This window comes from Camellia sinensis, chromosome 1, assembly GCF_055761805.1.
Source record: "Camellia sinensis isolate YWXY chromosome 1, ASM5576180v1, whole genome shotgun sequence".
Taxonomy (NCBI): Eukaryota; Viridiplantae; Streptophyta; class Magnoliopsida; order Ericales; family Theaceae; genus Camellia; species Camellia sinensis.
This window is the reverse complement of record NC_138961.1, coordinates 184330452-184353800: the sequence shown is the minus strand read 5'-3', so window position 1 is coordinate 184353800 and position 23349 is coordinate 184330452. Positions and strand designations below refer to the sequence as shown.

General features: G+C 34.7%; 2 protein-coding genes across 3 annotated transcripts; one reads left to right on the top strand and one right to left on the bottom strand.

Moving 5' to 3' along the window:
* Window positions 1–9636: 9636 nt before the first annotated feature.
* On the top strand, window positions 9637–22890 carry LOC114276229 (DNA-directed RNA polymerase II subunit 4). 2 transcript variants are annotated; one of them, XM_082890221.1, is made up of 7 exons: window positions 9637–9753; window positions 10156–10226; window positions 12025–12133; window positions 19589–19666; window positions 20065–20098; window positions 20192–20260; window positions 22468–22890. In XM_082890221.1, the coding sequence occupies exons 2-7, from the start codon at window positions 10178–10180 to the stop codon at window positions 22543–22545; spliced, it is 417 nt and encodes a 138-aa protein (XP_082746347.1). In that variant the 5' UTR covers window positions 9637–9753; window positions 10156–10177; the 3' UTR covers window positions 22546–22890. The 2 variants fall into 2 exon arrangements, with proteins under 2 accessions (XP_082746347.1, XP_082746351.1); XM_082890225.1 differs by having other exon boundaries at window positions 9648–9821.
* LOC145800524 (uncharacterized) lies at window positions 14169–17536 on the bottom strand. The gene is made up of 2 exons (XM_082890214.1): window positions 16014–17536; window positions 14169–15903 (listed from the first exon to the last, which is right to left on the bottom strand). Exons 1-2 carry the CDS (start codon window positions 16468–16470, stop codon window positions 15593–15595), a joined length of 768 nt encoding a protein of 255 aa, XP_082746340.1. The 5' UTR covers window positions 16471–17536; the 3' UTR covers window positions 14169–15592.
* Window positions 22891–23349: the final 459 nt, after the last annotated feature.

Below are 23349 nucleotides of genomic sequence, written 5' to 3'. Positions count from 1 at the left end.
CCATATACACCCCATACCTTCCATAGCTACTAAAATTCCTCATTTTCATACACCAAAACCACTCCAAAAATTCTGATATAGCCAAAGATCAATTGCCTTAATCATAAGAAAGAGTGTTTAGTAATTGAAAGTGAGAAAAACAAGAGTGTTAGCCACTTTCCATACCATAAACTCCATAATTTCGAATTGAGGATTTGAGAACACACTTCCTACACTTGAGGGTGATCAAGAGGGAGTTTGTGAACTAAGGAGTTCATCATTTCCTTGAAAGGTGAATTTCACAAACCTTTCATTTTCTTGCATTTCTTACTCATTTTTTTTTGCTTTGATTTATTGTTATATTGTATACTATTGTAATCTAATTGAAAATGGTGAATTGAAGTCCCATATATGTTGCTTTTAGCATGAGAAAAAGACCTTCCATGCTGAATAGTTTAAGCTCTTCGGAGGTTTATTACCAGGGCATTACATCTCTCTCATGCCAAGAACAACTCCTTGTTTGACGCTTCTCTTATTTTAGCAGACGTAATTCTCATTTTTTGACTAAAATGACTAAAGAATGGCAAGGTAATTAAAAGGGCTAATAAAATTGGACTATAAGAGGCATAAGATAATAAAACTGAGTTGGGTTCAATCAGACATCATATTGAACCCATTGTCTTTTTTTTTTTTTTACTTATTTTGCTTTTTTGCTTTGATTTCTTGCTATATTTTATATTGTTGTAATCTTGCATGTTCTATCTTATACTTGTTTTCTTGTTTTAGATTCATGTTAGTTTTGTTGCCAGTTTGCACTTTTTTTAATATTTGTTTTCTCATTTTTAATCTAACTAGTAGTGGTTAGTTAAGCCACCTACATATTTCTTGTTTGTTCTCTTTTTTGGTTTTGCAATAAGACAGGTTTTGCTAGGCCTAAGTTGGCTAGTTAGCTTCTTTTGGACAAGGCGACGTTGTCTTTTGATGTTAACCAACTTCCGGTGGTTTCCAAGGCACATGAAGCTTTTTTTTCTTTTGTTTATTTTATTTTGAGTGTATTGTGAGGTTTTTAGTTTGTTGTAATATTCTCCTCATCCCTCTCTAATTTGGTTTGTAATTATTCTTTCAAGTATTGTAATAATTCCGCGCCCCGCTTCTTTCTGTCCCATTCTTTTACTTACTTTCTTTATTTGTGAATATGCATCATATTTTGTCTTTCATTATATCCATGCTTTACACCCATGTTTCATGCATCTTGATTCGGCTAATTTTGCATTTGTGGATTTAATCTATTCCTATGTGATTATGTATGCTACTTCATGTTCTTGAGACGATTCACATATCATATCTTAGAAGCCGAATCTATAGTTGTATCTCATAAGTGAATTGCATTAGGATTTTGTATATAAGATCATGCATGTTTTACTAACTTTGTTTTGTAGCTGTTCGAGAGACGTCGATAAATATGTAAGTTTTTATGCTTTAGCATCCCGTTTGTATGTGTTTTTCTTATTATGTTTAAGTATCCTACCATGTGGCTACTTGCTTACTTGATATAACTGTATGAATGCCAATGGATAGAGGTTGTGTCGCTTAATTTGTAATAGTGTTGATTTTCATGTTTGTAAACTCAATTTATTTGGATTATACATCTTAAAAACTCTTTCAAAACTACATAAAATCAAGTTGTTCCAAAGTGGGTAACGTAGTCTATACTTGTATGCCTCATATAGTAAATTTTAGGATTCATTAAATAATCAGAATATTAACATATAAAGAAAATAAAATTCATATCATGATTTAGTAGAGGCCGATCTTTGATCGGGTGAGCGGGGGTGCTCATTATTGACCTTCTCCTTTCATACCTAAGGTTTCTAGCCAAGCATCTTTGGTTACCACGAACAGTAGCCTTAGCACGAGTTATGGGTTTCCTAATTTTCCAAAATATTAGGTGGCGACTTTGAGATTCGATGACGTAGTCCATTTTTGACAAAATTGCAATAAAATGGATTTTCAATAAAAGTTGCCAAATCTAGACTCTCATCTACGTTTCATATTGCACTCGTGAGACTAGATTAAAGAGATCGAGGGTCCGAACTGTTTAACACGCACGGGTACCCCCCGGGCATGTTACACTAATGAGTGGGTCATAATGTGGTATTGGATAGACTAATATTGTTGTGAATGGTTTAATAATGATTTTGGGCTTGATTTGAAATTTCGGGGACGAAATTCTTTAAAGGGGGAAGGTTATAGTGATCCCAGTTTTAACTCGACAATTATGGTGGTCCGAAGACAGGTTTATGGTTTATGTGTGTTGTTCATTGTCCTTGCTCTTTATTCCTCCTTAAATTTTGTTATTTGGACGCGCTGAGTATCTTTGGAACATGTTGGTTGCTTGGTTTTCAAACCTTGTGTTGTCTAGAATTTTGGTTCTCTGCTCGAGCGACCTTTCTTGCGCTCGAGCGGGATTTACAAACTCTTAGTACTTTGCACGTCTGTAAAAGTACTGGAGGGGTGTTTTACATGCTCGAGCGGCATTTCCTATGCTCGAGCGGGTTAGCACTCGAGCGGACTTTCTTACGCTCGAGCGGTTTGTCTGTTGCCTGCAAAAGTTTTGAATGTGTATATTATGCGCTCGAGTGAGCCACTTTTACGCTGGAGCAGAACAAAATGTTGTGTCTGACGCTCGAGCGTCAACTCTTCTGCTCGGGCAGACTGTGCGTATATCAGATTATGAAAATGACATTTTATATCACTTTTTCATTCTTCTCTCTCTCTAAAACTTTCCAAAAACCTTGATCTTGACTCTCTCTGTAAAATCCTCTTTCTCTCTACATTTTGACCTAGATCCTTTGGGTTCTCTACCCTAGTGTCTTTGAGAAAAAGTTAGAATATTCCAAGAGTTTCATTTTGATCCGATTGAAATTTGGTTTTGGCATTGTTGAGGGTTCCACTTTGCTTTGCTTGGTCTTCTCTTCTTGAGGTAGGGATTTTCTACACTTTAATATGGTTTTTAACTTGGTTATGTGTCGTTGTGTAACAATGGTGGGATTTGGGAATAATGTGAGCAAACCTAGGATTTGGGTGTAAAATGAAAAGAGGGGTTTTCGGTGAATGAGAGGAAAATAATTATGGGGTTTGATAATGATGTTGTATGGTGTCAAAATTGTTGATTTGGTATATGTTGAAACTTGGGAAAAGAAGGAATTTTGCCCTAAAATGGTTATGATATTTGTTTTGTATAAATAAATAAAATTGGTGTTATAAACATGAAATTGGACAAGTATTGAAATACATGGTGGGATTGAGTAGTTGATGCATCTCATCTTTGGAAATTTTGAATAAATTATCTGTCTTGAGATTGAATATCTGTTTAGAAATATCTGTATTGGGCTATCGGTAGAGGATAATTATGATTGTTGTAGAAATTGTATGAAGATTAGGTAAATTGAAATTAATCATTTAATTGTATCGTTGAATATGACGGTATGTTAAGGTATTGAATATGTATAATTGATAGTCATTGAATATGAGGGTACATTTAAATACATTGTATATGTATAATGTTTTTGAGAGGAGAAAAGGGATGTACTTGAAGTTTTGGGAGGAGATAGTGGATGGATTCCATTGAAATTAAGTTAGCCGGAGTGTTCAGGGTAAAAGTCCTGAAATCATATGCATTCATGGGTGTCGATCCCGCGGACAAAATTTCCATAACATGGCAAGATTAAAGTGCTTGTATGATAATTGTGTTGATTTGAGAACCATTGAGTTGCAGTCTCAGTTGGGTTATTTGGAGAATTATAAACTTGGTGCATGAATTGAAATGAAATGAATAGATGAGAATGGATTGAGATATGGATATCTGTACCATATGTTTATGTGAAGAATGTGTGTTTTGTCATGAATATTGAATATACACTTGACACTTATATCTTTGTTAAACCTCATATATTGTGATAGATTGTCTCTACTGGGCTTTGGCTCACCCTACTCGGGAAACCATTTTTAGGTACCAGTGACATGCTTCCTCCAATGACGTAGCTTGGGAGGACTTAGGAGCTGGAGGTTCTATTTTGTTATTTTGTGCTTAAATGTTTATTCAAGCCGAGGGCTCTATTTGTACAGAGCTTATAACTCTATTTTGTTGTAACCAAGCAATGTCTTGGAAAGATATAAGCCCATAGGGTATTTATTTTATTAATTATTAACTTGTACTATATGTTATAGATTCAGGATGCATATTTATGAATGTATATTGCATGTGTTATCTTTTGTAATACGAACTCTAATGAATAAAAGTATTTTATTTCTGTTATTCTTCCGTTCATGAGTTGGATTTATTATATTATTTTGGGGGCATCACAGGGATTCACCGGAGCTGGAGAGGGGCAACGAGGCAGCGGCGATGAAATGGCGGCGGCTGCAACAATGGTGGCTAGGGTTAGGGTTTGGATGTTATGTATTTAACTAAGGTGTGTATTGATATTCTTTTGTGGTCATTTTGGTCATTTTAAGTAAGGTCAATATTGTAATAAAAAATAACCAATTAATTGTGTACCTTAAGACAAGATGTTGTATGTAAATAGAGGCACCCTAGTTTGTTAGCTTTTTTTTATTCTTAGTAATTTTTTGAATTTTAGGCTAAAATTGAATGTTTTCAAACGAGGCATTAAGCTAAATTACCAATAGAGTTAAACTTAATTCCTATAAAGTCTTATTGAAAATAAGTCCTAATAAAATCGTCGTTAAAAATAATTTTTTGTGAATATTTTTTGCATATGTCACTAAAAATTGACAATTCGTGACTTTTTTGTCACAATTTTTATAAATTGTCTCTAAAACTTATAAATAGTGATATTTTTCTGTAACAAAATTTTCAAACTGTCGCTGAAAATTAAAAATTAGTGACATTTTTTTGTGAAGATTTTTTTAAATTGTCGCTAAAATTTATAATTAATGAATTTTTTTGTGATAAAATTTTCTAACTGTTTCTAAAAATTAACAATTAGTGATTTTTTTTTTAATAGTGTTTGATGAAAAACGCCAATTCTCACATGACCTATTGAATAATATAACATGATTCAGCACTTAAAACTTAATGTATTAAGGCCATGTTTGTTTGGGTGGACATGAGCTTGGGATTGGACTAATAGTCTAATAAAATTATTAATCCGATGTTTGGTTAAACAATTGAAGTACAGATTAATTATTTTAAACTTGACTATTAGTTAAGATAGGATACATAATCCAACGGATTTGTAGTCCTAGGACTATTAGTCATGGGAATACTAATCCAGTCCGCCCAAATAAACATGGCCTAAGTGATAATAAATTAAGTCCGTTTGATAACAACAATTGATATCACTTAAATTTTTTAAGTACCTCTTAAAATGTAAGCTAAATTTTTTAAAAAAATTTAAGTCATATGAAACTTACTTAATTTTGATTGAATTTATAAATGCTTGTAGCTCGGCTTTTTCATGCCCCCTTTCGGAAACTTGAAAGAAGCCATATAGTTTAGACTCCCGCGGTTATGAATTTAGTCTCACAAGTGCAATGTGAGACTGATAAATACCAAAGAGTCCAAATCCGGCAAATCGTTTGGAAAATTAATTTTGAATAAAAAATGCCAAAATTGGACTGTTTTGCCAAATATAGAGTCGTCACCTAAATATTTTTATTTTGAAAAAATTTAGGAAACCCATAACTCGTGCCAAAGGCCACGTGTCCGTCATCACCAAAGTTGCCTCGGCTCAGGAACTTAGGTACGAGAGCAGAAGGTCATGAATGAAGCATCTCCGCTCGCCCAATCAAAGATCGACCTCTACTAATCATGATATGATTTTTTTATCAACATTTTGTGTTCTTGTTTCGGTTATTAGGCTAGCTTTATTATGTGATGCGCTCAAGCATGTATAGACTAAAATTGCAAGAATTGGAATAACTCAATTTCATGTTTGTTTAGTGAAAAGAGTTTGATTTTGCCATCTCAAGTGGGCTTAAAGTTTGTGAATTTGCCACTCAACAAAGTGGGTTAAAATAGTGAATTTGACACTAGACATAGTGGACTTAAACGTACATTCGTTCAATCGTTCCAATTCAAGCAACAAGCCTTCATCCACAAGCATTCAAGTAGTTTAACAAGTAAGGATTTGACCTCATGGCAAGCATGCTAGATATGGAAATCACTCACACTCATGTAAGTATGTTAAAGTATTAAAAACTCACCTAGTACTCCAAGCTAAGAAGATATGAGTTAGAAAAATATACATGATTCCTAACTATACAAAATGTCTAATGCAATACATGCGAAGAATGTAATTAATAGGCTCAGCTACTAATATGGCATATGAATTGATTTTGATAACATGTGGTTAAACTTGTATTCAGAGAAGTATTGAAATGACAATGCAGTTTGAATGACGTGTCGAGCCTCAGTGCATACAAGACAAAATGAATGGATTCAAGCATAAGGCATGAGGTATGCTAATTGAAATATGTCTCTAATCTAACCATCAAAAGTAGGTAAATAAAAGGGAGAAAGACGTGGGGTTGAAAGACATGCACATTATTACATTACGCTCTCTTGAAGGAGAGTCTGAATGAATAACTAAGCTAAGCTAATTATTACAAAACTTGAATAAATAGTTAAACTAATTAACTAATTATTACAACACTTGAAAGGAGTAATTAACTAACTATCTAAGCTAATTAATTAAAAGAAATTAGCTAGGCTAAGCTAATTAAATATTACAACACCGAATAATTAGCTATAACTAATTAGACTAATTAATTATTACAACACAATTTATTACGCTAATAAAACAATTAAATAATTAAACGCATTTGATAAGAACACCATGGAAGATGGATGAAGGTTACATGCAGGTCACTTGAAAACTACTCCGTCTGCCCAGACCATCTCTGTTTCACCTTCAACCACTGCCTTTGTTTTTGCAAAACTGCACTGCTGGCCACACACCAAGGGCCGGCCGTACATCATTGATGGCCGGCCGGGTCTATAGATGACCGGTCGTGTATCCATTTTGTGCAAAGCTCTGTTTCTGTGCTCTGAGGTGAAAACAGTGCAGATGAAGCATTTTTAAGCTCTGTTTGTCCTTCCTCCCTTCTCTGTCATGGGAAAGCCTCAAGAGAAGGTTGGGATTGATTCTACAACCATCAATGAGGGATATGATCGCTTGATGATCTCGGATATCATTTTGGACAAAAAATCAATGAATGTAATGCAAATGACCACCCGTTCTTTTTGTCATGGAACGAACTCAAAAAAGGAAGTTGAGACGCTTTAAGGACACCAAAAACACCATGAATTGATGCTTGATGACCCTTAACACAAGAAACTTGGCATAACATCCAGCCAAGTTCAAGCTATTAAGCCATTTTCTTTAAGTGTGTTAATCTAAGTTTTATGCCAATTGTTTTAGTCATTGCCATTCATTAGTCCATTTGTCCAAATGTGATGTTAAAGTCCTCTAAATAAGAAATAATGTCAAACAAGAAGTTTTTCTAAGACATGAGAAGGAGACTACACCGTTGACGATGAATCTCTGGAGAGATTAAGACATTAAGTGTAGGTCTCCTTTACATGTATTGAACAACCTCAATTGGTTGAAACCATTCTCATGAATGAAAGATATGGAATGATTGATTGATTAGTAAACTCAGATTCCAAACATGGAAAATAAACAAAGAAAGCATAACAAATAACAAGTATGCCAACTTATGAGACCACAAGTGTATTAAACAAGGTATGAAAGAAATTGAAAAGGCCTAAACAACCTTAAAACAACCCTTAATACATGAAAATCAGGGGTAAAACATGCATGAAAAGAGCTTGAAAAGCTAGACAATAAAGAATAGAATTAAGGCTAATAAGCAAGGATAAAAACAAACTTCAAAACATGATTTTTAGCCTTTCCAAAGCTCTGAAAATCAGTGTAAATACTAAAGGAAAAGAGTGAAAAAGTGAAGGTTTGAGTTATAAATAAAGGTATAGAAAGAGCAAGCTCGCTCTACCCTTTTGGTAACTCTTCAAACCTAACTCCAAACACTTCAAACAAGCTCTAAACAGTCCAAGATAACAAGAATTATGAAGTATATGATAGAAATGAAAGCAAGAGAAGAGAAAACAAACTTATACCTTTCAAGAAGTAAACTTGTTATTGATGTTTCAAACTTGGTTTCAATGCACTCTCAAGCTTGAATTATACTTCTCCAAGATCAACCAAGGCTTTAGGGTGGTAAGACAAGATTGTGTACGATGTATAGAGGTGATACAAACAAGCTAGGTTAGCTCAAAGATGACTTGCATTGGAAGAAGGAGAAGACAAGAGCTCTCAAGGTGTATATATCACTTCTAGAATTTTGTTCAACCCTCGAAACAATCCCAAAGCTTCGGTTTTATAGAATTTGAGCTCAAAAAGTGATAAATATCTTCAAAAATAGACAGCTGGCGGTCTCACGCCCAGAACAGTATTTGTTACCATCGAAGGCCAGCCGGCCATTCATAGCCACGGCCGGCCATCACTGATGCACGGCCGGGCCTGGATGGCCTCCCTTGTTTTTTTGGTTCAAACTCAGCTCAGGGTAGGAAAAGGTTCAAAAATAAAATTCATGGGTTTAAACAAGGTAAATGTTGAAGATGTGAGGTTATTTTGGAAGCTTGATTGATTTCGAATCGCTGTGAATTCACAATTCAACTTTCATCATTGAGTGCATTGAACCAAGCGTCTGAGTCTTGCGGGCGATAAAAATGAGGTGTCTACAATACTAAATATAAGTATCAATATACACTATTATAAACTCATTATCACAATCACCACCATCGTCGCCGTCGCTAATACTACCACCACCACCACCATCACTACTGCTACCACCACCACTACCACCACTATCATGTCGCTGCCACTACTACCATCCACCGCCACCACCACTACTGTCACCATTATCATGCCATTACTACTGCCATTACCAGCAGCATCACTACCGCTACCATCGCCACCGCCACCACCACCACCATGCCACCGCCACCACTACAACTGTTTCTACTACCACCACAACCACTACCATCATGCCACCGCTATCACCACCACTACCTCTACATCTACCACCACCATCTTCACCATCACCATCACTACTGCTACCACTATCACCACCATCATGTCCATCTCCTTCACTACCGCCGCCACCACTACTATCACCACAACTACCACTACTACATCACCACTACCATCACCACTACCATCACCATCAAAATATAAAAATTAAAATATACAATTTAAAAATAATAAATTTTAAATTTAATCTTATACATATCAAACAATTTATTTTTAATTAAGTATTTAAATTATTATTAAATAATTTTTCAACTTCAAAAATTTAGAATTTTCAACAATATCAAACAGCACCGAAGGCTACCTATTAATTTTCGGAAAAAGTTAGGGATCATGAAAATTTTTTCATAAAAATAATCATGAAAAATTTATGATCATTGCATTACCTTGATTAGTGTGTGGTGTTTTATTCTAAGTGTAATCTAAAGGTCACAAAACTTTCATGATTATTTTCATAAAAAGTTTTTCATGATACCTAGCATTGTTGTTAATTTTCCCGTAATTTGTGACCCTGCAATGAAACTGCGTCGTTTTATGTTGGTTTCTTACGATGAATGTGTATCATCGTTTCTTCGTAGAAGAAAAGCCCTCCCCCTCTCTCTGTGCAAGGTCATCTTCCTGTCTCCAAGAGGAAGAGGTACAAAAACCCTAAAATAATTCAATTTTTAGCTCAATCTGTTTGTTTTGTACGCTTGCTGTACCAACGTAAGTTGATTCTAAATCTAATTTATTGATCGATCGATCCATTGTTTTCATTCGGTTTCCATGTGTGTATGTATTGTAGTTGTTTTGTTTATATATCACTGCTCTTGTTTACATGTTCTAGTTCATTTTATCTATCTTATTGTTGATACACACCTTCAACACAATTGTGGAGGCTATTTTGGTTTCTCTGTATCTGTTATATATGTATATATATTTTTTACAATAGGGAGATTTGTATACATTGTTGTTGTTGTTGTTTTTATTTATTTATATATTTATTTTTATACCTTTTTCTGTTTTGGGGGTTTCTTTTAATCTGTATTTTCTGGCACAGATTGTTTTCGAGAGCTTTTGCCATGTCAGGAGAAGAGGAAGAAAATGCTGCTGAACTGAAAATTGGTGATGGTAATTGCTTTTTCTCTTTTGCAATTTGCCTCTGTGTTTTTCCGTTATTTTTTTAAAATTCGGATTTGTCCATGTCTCTATTTTGTTGTAGATCAAACTTGAGGTATTGCCTGCTTTGGGAGTTAGATTTTCCACTCAATTTGAATTTCAGACTATAACTTGAAATTGGACTTATAAATATATCTAATAGATCTTGTGGTCGGTAATTCAACTGTTGGTGTTTCATCAACTAGTTAGGATTAGGATCCAAATTTGGTTCTGTTCTCCCGTTTATGGTGGGCTCTTAGATTCATTATCCAAAACAACTGTAAAAAGTTACTACTTGTCGACGTGTCAAAAATAACAACAAAAGTGTAAATCTGTAAATTAATTAAAATTGAAAATGTGTGTATAAATTACTTGTTTTTAGATATATCGAATAGAGTCGGACCTAACCCCTCCCCCAAACTCTCACCCTCAGAAGCTGCCTCTGATGCAAAGTCTATATCAAAATAGAATAAATTTGAATGAAGAAGGTATTCATTGCCCATTCCTTAAGTTGAATTGAAGTAGATATTTAACTTAATCTTCCCAACCAAGTTGATGGGTCAATGAAGTTTTTGAAGGCTAGGGTATTCTTCATCCCTTTTTTTTTTGGGCGGGGGGGGGGGGGGGGGGGGGGGGGGGGGGGGAATAAGATTCACTAGAAAGAAGGAAGGTTCAGATATCTAGGCTTGGGGTTTTCTCATCATTGTCATTATTATACACATAAATCTTTCTTTGTTACTATTTTGTGTTTCCATAGGGATGATGTCATTCTTCTTTACATAAAAACGATGGATGTCTTGTTACTTTTCATTGTTTTTATTTATGAAAACATGAAAAGCCAAAATGCAAAATGAAAACACAACTAAACAGGCCTGGAATTTAGATCTTTATCAAGTTGCAATCAAAGAAAGTCAAAGTTCATTAAATCCAATTGGATGTTGAGGTTTTGGTGGAATCAATATGGACATTGCAAGAAGCTTCATTTGGAAAGAAATGGTCAAACTTGTGTTATGCTGTTATTGTTCTGGGTTTCTTGTGCTTTGGGTAGATGATTAAGTTCAACTGAGCTTGTCTCATGAAATAGGGAAAAACGTCTTATCAAATCCAGTTCCCTTCTAAGTTGAGTTCTGATAACCAAATAATGCCTTTTTTTTTTTTTGGTTGTCGTTGTCATTGTCAAGACAATTAAGTTCTACTAAGTTTGTCTTATGAGACAGGTGTAGAACATTTTATCAAATTTTAGTTCCCTTCTCAATAGAGTTCTATTAACCAAAAAACCATTTTTTTTTTAAATTTCGCTGAGGTGCTATGCTACCCACCCTAACAAGCCGTTGCACTTGGATGAATGCTTTTTAAGTGTTGGCTAGATCCTTGGTCCTAGATTCTTCAAACTTCAGGCTTTCTGATTAATGGCTTCGTGACATTAAAGTTTTTTTTATCTAATATATGAGGAATCCAATACATGGTAAAGATTCTAGTCTAATAGATGAGGAATCCAATACATGGAAAAGAATTATGTGACTGTTTCTGGATTCAAACACGGAGAATGTTGTTGGCAACATATATTCTTCACCATATTGGTGAGTAAGTGCTATAGTTGAGAATTTTGAGGCTAATGATAATTTTGCTGTTTGATTGTAAATAAATTTGGTTTTATCTTGTATGCTCCTTGACAATTGAGTATGTTCAAAGGTGGGCATGATCTGAGTTTTATTCTTGTACCCAACTTCATTTAACTTAAGGTGCCATTTAACTGTTTTTTCCCCCTTAGAATTTTTGAAGGCCAAGTGTTTGATGAATTGTGAAGTTTCCTTAATTCTTGAGCATAAATATGAGCAGCTGCAGCAGATGGCTGATGATCCAATGAACCAAGTTTCTCAGTGAGTATTGCTTTGTACATGCTCATCTCTCATTCTTTTATTTTTCCTGTTAATTATAGATAACATTACAAATTAGTGCCGTTGTGGAACTTTTCACGATACTGCTATGCTGCCATTATGTTGCCACTTTGGTACAAATCACCATCAATGTACTTCTGTGTGTTGGTTAAGTGGTTTGAACTTGTCTACTACCCACCATTTTATTGGATAAGGGCCTAACAGAAGTTGTTGAAACTTCTTGGGTCATGCTATGGCTGAGTGCTTCTTTGGACTTCAATGGCTAGATTACCACATTAAGTAGGTGTTTGACATGCACTAAAAAAGTGCATATTTTTGCATACATATACTTATTTGGGTCACATCAATCAACATCTATTAACATCTCCTCTCTACTTTTCTACCCACTCTTTCTACTTTACTACACATTTTTTTTATTTATTTATAAAAAGTCAAAAAATACACTTATTTAGAATATCCCAAGCCATCCCTAAGTGCTTGTTTGGCATGTACTAAAAAAGTGTACTTTTTTTTGCATATATACACTTATTTGGGTCACATCAATCAACATCTCCTCTGTACTTTTCTACCAACTTTCTCTACTTTTCTACACATTTTTTTTTTTTTTATAAAAAGTCAAAAAGTGCACTTATTTAGAACATTACAAACCCACCGCAAGCATAATTAAATAGAGGCTTATGATTTTAAGAAATACTGCAACTTGACTTTTTCTCTTGACTAAAAGAACAATACTCAATTCTCATTCCTGAATTTGGGTTTTACCTTTGAATAGGCAGACAAATAAATCAGGAGTTATTACAGGACTCAAATAAATAACTTACAATTCAAACTTAAACACACTCCAAGAACACACAATCTCCACTCGGCAGTGATCCAAATGTCAAACTTCTCTTGAAACTGGATTGTAGTCCATGAAAGTATCTGTTCTTTGCTACGTGACATCAAAAAATGTCGGCCAAGGAATATGCCAACTGTAGTGAGATTGTGTCTGGTTTTTCAAAATACAATCCAGAGAAGGTTCAATAAAGCAGTAGATCAATTTAGGATTCTTCTCTAAGGTTGTTATAATAAAAGACTTTGACTTGTAGTAGTCTTGGAATTCAAAGGAGGCTAGAGCACCAGAAAAGTTTTTGTGTGTATAAAATAAAAGTATGATTGCGCTATATATAGTTTCGTCAGCAAATATTTTGCATGAATTCCAAAAATTATGTGTTGCCTAAGCATCCTCTAAGAGGAACTTTGCTACAAGTCCAATACATCACCAATCGCTTGAGCAGCTTTCAAGCAGGCTTCAAGAGGACCTCTCACGTGAGCAACCCAAGCGATCGCTCCAGAGCCCTTCCACCGAAGCTCTAGGGTTGTCCAACACAGGTTCCCAAGTGCACAACTGGACTGAAATGTAAGCAAACCTATGTCAATGAAACCAAAAACACCTTTTAACTCGTGGAGCTAAGATTGCGCTGGCTTAGATGACCTTAATCAGTGACTTGTGGACACAGAGACTTGCAATGTTTGTGTAGACGACCTAGCCGAAGTTTTGTTTGTGAAAATTGCCAATAATGAATTTGCTCATGTGACATGTCATGTTATCTTTTTCCATTGTCCATCTAAGAAAATTGTTATGAATTTTTAAAATTTATGTTATACCATTTTTTGTAAACAACGATTGGAGAATGGAGCGGATGTGGTCTATAGAATTAAGGCGAGGTGGCTTAAGTGGAGAAGTGCATCTGGAGTACTATGAGACAGTGTTTTTAAAGGCTCAAGGCGCACTAAGGCACTGAAGGTCTCTCGGGGCCTAGGCGCAAGGCGAGGCGCGAGCTTTATTGAAGTAAGGCGCACAGTCTTAGTAAAAAATAGAAAAATTAATGTAGACTAATCATTCATAGTACTCAGATAATTTTTTTAAAAATAAAAAGTAATCAAGATTCAAGACAAAATATAGAATAATTCTTAAAGCCATGAAAGTGTATATTACATAACATTTCTATATTCAAAGATAAAATAATCCACATTCAATAAAATAAAAATAAAAATAAAAACATAAACATAAATACTAAACATCCAAAGCATAAATATCCAACAAATACTAATATATGTCTTAACACTTAAAAACATTAATATCAAAAGAAATTGTAGGTTAGGTCGGTCAGTCAATCATCATCCTCAACATCAATGGCAAGCAAACTATCATCTTCTTCTCCATCAGTTGATTTGTATCCCTCAACATCTTCCTCCTCTGTGTCATTTGAGCTCGCTTCCTCTTCATCTATTAATTGAAGTGGAGTTAATCTTGATGATTTAGATATCCTCGGTTGTGCCTTTAAGCGTGAACTTGTTGCTCTACTTGCATGGCTACTTTCTTCTACCCCAGAAGTTCTAGCAACAGTGGCCCACGTCAAGCCATCATCATCATCATCATCATCAAACACAGGCTCATTATCTTTATCTGATTCTCCATCTATCTTTCCAAGCAATCACTCATTGCTTTCATCAATATTTTGCAAAGATATGGGATCAAGAGTGTTGCGCATGTCATACCTAAATCTCAATGTTCTATTATATTTGACAAACACTAAATCATTGAGACGTTCCAATCTATTTCTTTTCTTGCTATGAAGCTGCAAGTATTAAAAAGATATTAAATTCTATATAATGAGAATAAAAAATATTTGAATTGAACAAAAAATTAGTTAGAATGCTAAATACTCACATGTTCAAATACACTCCAATTTCGTTCACAACCCGATGAATTACATGTTAGGCTAATGACTTTTATGGCAAAAGTTTTGCAAGTTTGGAGTTTTAGAACCATATGATGCCCACCAATCAGCTGTGATAATCCACTAGTTAGAAATAATTGTTACCAAGTATTGAATTTTACTAGAAGTATTACTAAAAATAAACTTTATGAGTCTATAATATATTACCTGATGCCCTTGTATTTCTTTGCCTAATCGCAACAAACTTGGCAAAAAGACTCTCAGCCTTCATATAAATACTCATCTCATTAGTAATCAAATCTTGAACAGTGACATCCGGGGCCAACCTTTGCGTGCATTCATAAAACCCATTCATCACTTCATGATCTTTTTGCACTTCTAACGCTTTTAGGTAAAAGAATTCTGGGTTAAGAAAATGCGCAGCTGCATGTAAAGGCCGATGCAATTGGATATCCCATCTTTTGTCGATGATTTCGAAGATTTCATTATATTTCTCTTCTTTATGATCAAATGAACTTGCAATGCATTCTTTTGCCCTATCCATTGCCTCATAAATGTATCCCATGGGAGGTTTCTTCTCTGTATCAACCAATCTAAGCACTTTGATGAGAGGACCCGAGACCTTAAGGGCAAACACAACAGTATTCCAAAATGAAGGCATCAACAAAGTTTGTGTCATTCTTTTACCTTGTGGCTCCTTTGCCCATTTGCTGGAGGTCTATTTTTCGGAGGTGACCATCTTTCTCAAATTGTTTTTTTGTTGATGCATCCTAGACAAAGTCAGAAAGGCGGTTGCAAATCTAGTTTTTGCAGGCTTAATCAAATTCTTCAGATTTGTATAGCGCCTCATCATGTTTAGTAACGTAGGCCGGTTGTAAATGCAGTCATGTACTGCAAAGACTGCAATACCCCTTTCAAATGTCTTTTTTAGTCTAGGTATCTTGAAAATGTCTTCTAACATCAAGTCCAAGCAATGAGCAGCACATGGTGTCCAATACAAGTGTTCATACTTGGCTTCCAAAAACCTCCCTATAATGTTACAATTACGAAAAATTATTATTTTTAAGTTTTTAAATTTTAAATACAAAACAGACTACGAGTAAAAAATTTTGACGTAAGGAAGGAGGAAATATTCTTACCCGCCAACACATTAGCTGCAGCACTATCAGTGATAACTTGCACCACATTCTCTTTTCCAACTTTCTCCACAAACTTGTCTAGTAATTCAAATAGCTTCTGCCCATCTTTTGAATAGCTAGAAGCATCAACCGACTCAACAAACATGGTTCCTCTTGGACAATTAACTAAAAAGTTAATCAATGTCCTTCCTCTCTTGTCAGTCCAGCCATCAGCCATTATGGAACACCCGTATTTTGCACAATCTTCTTTATGATTCTTTATCAAATCTTCAGTATGTTTCACCTCTTTTTTGCGTTGGGTAACCCGCACTTCATGGTAAGTTGGTGGCTTCATACCGGGACCATATTGCCCAATGGCTTCAATCATTGGTCCAAAACTCTCATAATTTACTGCATTAAAAGGGATACCAGCATCATACATCCACCTTGCAAATCTTTGCACTGCCGGAGCTCTCATTTATTTTTTGTAAGGTTCATTCGCATCAATTTTGGTTTGCTTCCCTTTTGCTTGGTTTCTTCGATTTTTTACTACTGATTCAGGAATGGGTGCGAAGTAAACATCCATAGGCCCTTTTCTCGTTGGCATTTTTAAATTGGTTTTGGATTTGGATGAACCTTGGCTGCTACTTGTCAACTTACGGCGTTGATTGACATTGATCTCAACAACATCTTCATCTTCATCTTCCATGTTCGTATCATCAAAATCAGGCAACATGTTCATTTCTTCTTTTTGTGTCTTCTTTTTTGACATGAACTCTCTAATCTCTTCTCTTACATGAGCTGGACACTTCGGGCAAGCAGTGACATTCTTATAACCTCCCGCGAGGTGTTGTTTCACCCGATAAACACCTCCATTTGATACTTTACCACAAAAATTACACTCAAACTTGTTTAAATTATTCTCCTCTACCAAATGGGCATGTTGCCATGCCGGATCTTTCCTATTACTTTTCGATGTCATTTTCTACACAACAAATTTAACAAATGGAAAACAATTTCAGTGTAATGTAAGTGTGATTAATTGTGTAATGTAATGAAAAATAACGTGTAATGGAAAATTACACATTAGCACAGACAGTGTATTAATTAATGAAAAATTAATTAATACAATGTAATAGAAAATAATGTAATAGAAAATTACACTCAGTGAGTGTAATGTAATGTAATGGAAAATAATGTAATGTAATGTGTTAATTTAAAAAATAATTAATGTAACGTAATGTAACGTGTCAATTTAGAAAATAATGTAATGTAAAAAGAGACCAAAGGCATAATTGAAATTATTCTATTTATTTATTTTTAAAAAATTATTCTAATTAATGTAATCTGTTTTTTTTTTTTTTTAATTTAATTATTCTATTTATTTATTTATTTTTTAACAGAGACTCAAAGGCATAATTGAAAAAAAAAAAAAAAACACCTGGAAGTCGAAGTCGAAGTCAAAGAAAAAGGGGGGAGAGAGAGTCGAAGTCGAAGAAGAAGAAGAAGAAACCGAAAGAGAAAAGAAAAAAAAAAAAAAATAGACGACACAGATTAGGGATTCGAACACACACCTGGAAGTCGTAGCGCACCTGGAAGACGAAGTCGAAGTCGTAGCCCAGTCCAAGTCGAAGTCGAATTGAAGTCGAGAGAGGAAGTCGTATTTCGTTTTGAAGTCGACATAGATTAGGGATTTCGTTTCAGACATATTTCATTTCAGTCAAAGTCGTATTGTATATAAGTTGTAATCCTCTGTGGTTAGAGCCATTCGAACACACACCACCACAGCCGTTTGATCAAAATTAGGGCGTAAACCATCAATCGCACCTAGGCGCGAGCCTTGCGCCTCTCTCGCCTGCTTCCAGTCGCGCCTAAGGCGTGCGACTTCTTTAACGCGCCTCGCCTAGTACCAGTTCAGGCGCACAGGCTGCTACTCGATGCACCTTGCGCCTAGGTGCACGCCTAGGCGCGCTTTTCACAACACTGCTGTGCGATAAACGGGTACCCATTATATTAAAAGGGAAGTTCTATAGAACGGCTATTAGACCAGCGATATTGTATGGGATGGAATGTTGGGCAACTAAGAAATAACATGTAAATAAGATGAGTGTTGCTGAGATGAGGATGATAAGGTGGATGTGTGGCAAGAATAGAAAAGATAGAGTTAGAAATGAGTATATTTGAGAATAGGTAGGAGTAGTACTGATAAAGATAAATTGAGAGAGAACAGATTGAGATGGTTTGGTTATATACAACGAAGACCAACAGAGGCAGTAGTGAAAAGATGCGATACAGTGACGGTAGATGGTAGTGTTAGGAGAATGGGTAGATCTAGATTGACGTGGAGTAGTGTAGTAAATAGATATATGAATCTCCTTAATTTGACTAACGAAATGGCCTTGGATAGAGTCGAGTGGAGAAGAATGATTCATGCAGCCGACCCTATTTGATGCTATATAATATTTTATGCAATATTAGTTTTGTTGTATAATAACAAAAGTTATTTCTGTAACCAAATCAAAACTAAGTTTGGTACCAAATCAAAGTCTTTTAAGAACTCTATCCAATGCCGACTCAAGGCTTAGTTTTGTTATTTTTCTGTAACCCCAATACAATGCTATATAATATTTTAGTTCTTAAAAGTTATTTCTTTCTGAGTTGCATACAATTTGTTATACTGTTCTAGTTGCCCTTGTGGGTCCTTTGTTCTACTCTGATTTGGTACCAAACTTGATACTTGATACTAAGGCCTCATTTGGAAACATGCTATTTTAGTAACTTTTTGACTTTTTACAAAAAGATATGTAGAAAAGTAGAGAAAGTGATGTAACAACTTATAGTGACTTTTTGGCTTTTTGGCTAAAATGTATAGTTGACAATTGAGACCTAAGTTGATCTCATCAAACAAAATATATGTATGCAATATGGTTTTATAAGATCACTCTTTATTCTTAAAAATTTAATTATAATTTGTATTGGCAAGTCAACACTATGGGCCTTTGAGACTTATAGAAATTATAATCAGCAACCCCTTAGATCCCTAGTTCTGATGATTTTTAAGTTCAGAATGCTTCTTCTGGATAACAATGTGACCTGGAACTTGTTAATCTTTTGATTTCCTTAAAGAATGCATCATTTCTTTTCTTGTCTTAGGACTTACCTCCAATTCTTTTGGTTAACACATAATTTTGTTGCATTTGATGCAATGACATTTGAAACAACTGTAACTCCTGTCTTAGAAATTTTTGGGCATTTTAAACTGTAGGCTTTCTCTTTTTTAAGCTATTATGTGTTTTTGTGTATGCAGAGCACTATGTTGTAAATTCTAGAGAAAAAATCTTATTCACATTGATTCCAAGAAAGAGAGAAAAAATTGTTAATGGTTATTGAAATATTGCAATCGTATGTTGGTTGTGGACTATTTCTTTTCATTTTAGTTTTGTTTTCACAACATTAGCTCCAGATTAATGAATAGATCAAGCCAGATAACCTGTCTACATAATGATGAAGATTTCACATAAATATGAGATTTAAAATGCGGGTTCAAACTATCAGTCCATCAAATGTAATGACTTTTGGTTATCTTCCATTCTCAGAGTATTTGAAAAGTCACTGCAGTATGTGAAGCGCTTTAGCCGCTATAAGAATCCAGATTCTGTCAGACAAGCTCGAGAGTATCCTTATTTAAAATTTAAATTATGCAACTTTATTTCTGTATATTTTTGCATGGCAGTTACGGACATATGGATGAACACCGTTCTTTCTTGATTCATTTCTCTTATTAAACGGTTCAGGTGTTTAGTTTTGTAAAGTTGAATACTTCAGGTTTTTTTTTTTTTTTTTTGGAAGTAATTTGAATACTTAAGCTATTATGATAAAGGGCCAATCTCATTCTGTTAGAAATCTTGTTTTCTGTTTGTATACTTAAACTTGGATTGCTTTTTTTTTTTTTTTTCTCATATATATCTATATCAATTCTTGTTTGTTTTTTTATTTATATTTTTCTTTTTCGTATGCTATTTCAAATTTGTTGCATCTCACACCAGCAGTTTGAATCTTAACCATTTTTCAGAATCCTTAGTAGATATCAGTTAGCTGAATTTGAGGTACTTACCCAATCAGCTGAAATGCATATATATATTGAAAACCTCATATAAAGAACCTATATTTGTAAGCCTCATTCTCGACTTATGATGTAGCTTTGCGTCCTTGGAAATCTTTGTCCTGAAACTGTGGAGGAAGCTACTGCTATGGTCCCATCGATCAAGGTATTTTATTCAGTGACACTTGTACCTTTCGCTTTAGCCTATACTATGCTATTACTTTAACTTGAGGTTTTATTGGAATAACATTAGATGATGCACTGATAGCTGACATTGTACACTTCTTACATTGGCAAAACATATGTCAGCAGCATGTGTTAGAGCATGTCCACTTGACAAATTTCGACATTGTCCATAGTCAAGTTTCAGAAGAGAGTTCCAATTTCTGAAACCTCTTAAAAATAAAATTTTCCATTTCCTTTTTCTTGAAGGACAAGATGATGGAGATTTGTGGCTGATTAAGAACAATTAATTTATTCTTCTCTAATTAAACCACTACATGTTTAGTCTGTCAAAAACAAAAACTTTGGAATCCCCAACTAATAATGCAGGCTGCATTTAATCTACCATGTTTATTGTAAGGTCACTACTATATATGTTGGTGCATATTTTTTTGGTTGGAAGTTAATGCATATACTGGTTCAAGTTTATAGTTTGGTTGCTAATTTTTTTTTTTTTTTTTTCCCTTCAGTTAATCGCTTGTAAAATTGCACAAAAGAATCTCACCTTATATGACCTCTGTGTTTATTGCAATATTTTGTACTTTTTACACTGCAACATCTAATTGGTTTTCAACATCTTGTGGACTCCACTTTGAAGAGATTGTAACCCATAATGGTGAGCACTAGAATCATTTCATACTCACAGTGCTCAATCTAGATTAGTATCCGAAAGTTACTGGTGTAGATTTGGAGTTTGGTCATTTTCAAATGAGTTGCAGAGGGTGCAAAAGCTGTTTAAACATAAGAGTGCAAACATTGCATCTAGGAAGACTGATGATTGGGGATTTGATTTTACTACTTGCTAAAATGATATGTATCAAGTTGTGTTTATGATAGATCAATAATGATTATTGCCCTTCTTGAAAGGTGCCATGTCAGTCTCTTATGGAGGCCCCAGACCAAGATGCCTGGGGCATTGTTAAGGTCAGTGAAATTGAGCCTTCATCGGCATGTGGCTTTTCTCCTTTGGGTTTAGCTGCACTCCTGTACATAATAATCACTATTTGGGTCAGGATTAGAAGTTATTTGGTGCGCCTGGAGCATTGCTCCAGGCCGCGCAGACACTTGTCTTTCAAAAAGTGACACAAAGGGGTAGGTCCTACTGGTTTAGCCAATAAAATTCAACTTGGGGCACCACCTGTATTTGCCCCTGGAGCAAACCAGGATTAGGGCATATGAAGTTTTTTTAAGCTCAGTGTGTTTTCACATAATGATCTCATGGTTGTGCCAGTCCAAGGGGCCATGAAGTCTTCAGCTGCAACATGGTCCTACATAGGATCTATGGGTTTTATTGTTTTGCATCTAGCGTTGAGGGCTATGAAGCATGGATATAGATATGGATATGATACGATATAATATGGGTACAACAATACAATAAAAGCTAAAAAGTAGATACGGCTATAACTAAGATACATTTGTTATTTTTTATTTTTGTGAGTATCGTATTATACTATTCATCAGCCCAAAGAATGGTAAGAAATGGTTTAGGAATTAGGCATTGGTTTAAGATCCAATAAGTTTGCTTATTTAAAAAAAAATATTAATTCGATTTTAGCATTATGAAATTTTCTTGTATTGAAAAAGTAAGCTTAGCATTGAAAAACTATTCTTATATGCTAACAATTATACTCTATAGCTATGCAATAATTATGACAATCTTAATTTCATTATAGTTGGGATACGTGACCTAGAGTTTCCGAAAAGTATCAGATACTTTTCAAAATTATAGAAATTAATTTTAAGCATTGGATATAGCCGTGCATATCTAAGGAGTATCGGTATCCAATATGGGTATGATACAGATATGACTCTATTCTATAAGTATTTGTGCTTCATGGGTTAATATTGTAAGTCTGTAAGTAGTGCCAGCCTACCTCATTTTCCGCAACACACCATGCCTTTGATAATATAATGGACCTAACCTCATTACCCACATCACGAGTTGACGCTTCATGAATGCCTTACAAGTCATGAGGCTGTCACTAGCCAATTTTAGTTCTTGGGGCATCTTCAGAAGCCAGTGATCCTCGAGTTGTTTCTCATGGTTTTGTTAGGGCCCTCTGACACTGAGCAACGCCAATGTGAATTTTTAATGCACATATTTTGTTCTATATCTCTCGTTTAATCCTGATGAATTTCTGTGTCTTGCAGAGTAAAGGGCGTGCCATTGATGATGAGGCCATTGAGAAAATGCTGAATGACCTGTCTTTGATAAAGAAATTTGAGTAGTGCTCTTTTTATTATGTTGTGTGCTCTCGGTGAAGATATTGTTTCATATTGACAATGATACTGTAGTCCTGAGTCCCAGCACGCTGAAGAGTCGGACATACCAATACATGGCCTCTCAAAATTGCTAGCCGTATTAGGCTTGAAAAGCCGAAAATAAGTTAATTGATTAAGAGTTTTATGGCAACATTTTTTTGCAGTATTACAATGAGTTAATTGATTTGGACATTAGTCAGGTTTTGTTCTTCTGGTTTTACAATGAAAGAATGCAGGACACACTATTGAAGGCATGAAATGCTATATGATGTACATTGTAATGTTATATATCATTATTTTCTATTTTTATCACTCTTGGATCCCCACTTATATTGAAAGAAAAATTTCGCCTTAAATTTTTATCTTCCCCCTTAGTTTTCTTTTCCAAACAAAAAATCAATCACTAGCATTCAAGCTAGTCCCCTAAAAACAAGTTATAGGTAACAAAATGATAAAGAATAATCTGAACCTGACTATTAATTTAGTATTACAGACCAATGAGAAAATGCCAGAGAAGAAGAGAAATCACTGGTTTGGATATCATTGGTTTAGTTTTTCCTTAATAATATGTTTCAAAAAAAAAAGAAAAGGAAAGAAAAGAAAAGAAAAGAAATCGGTAGTTTTCAAGTAAGCCAACAAGACATGAAGAGAAACAACAAAAAACATAACTAAGCAACAGATCTAGATCTCAAATCAGGATGCTTCATGTTTGGATTTTAAATTTATTAAATTTATTGAAAGTAAGAGGGGGAAAAATGAAATTGTTAGGCT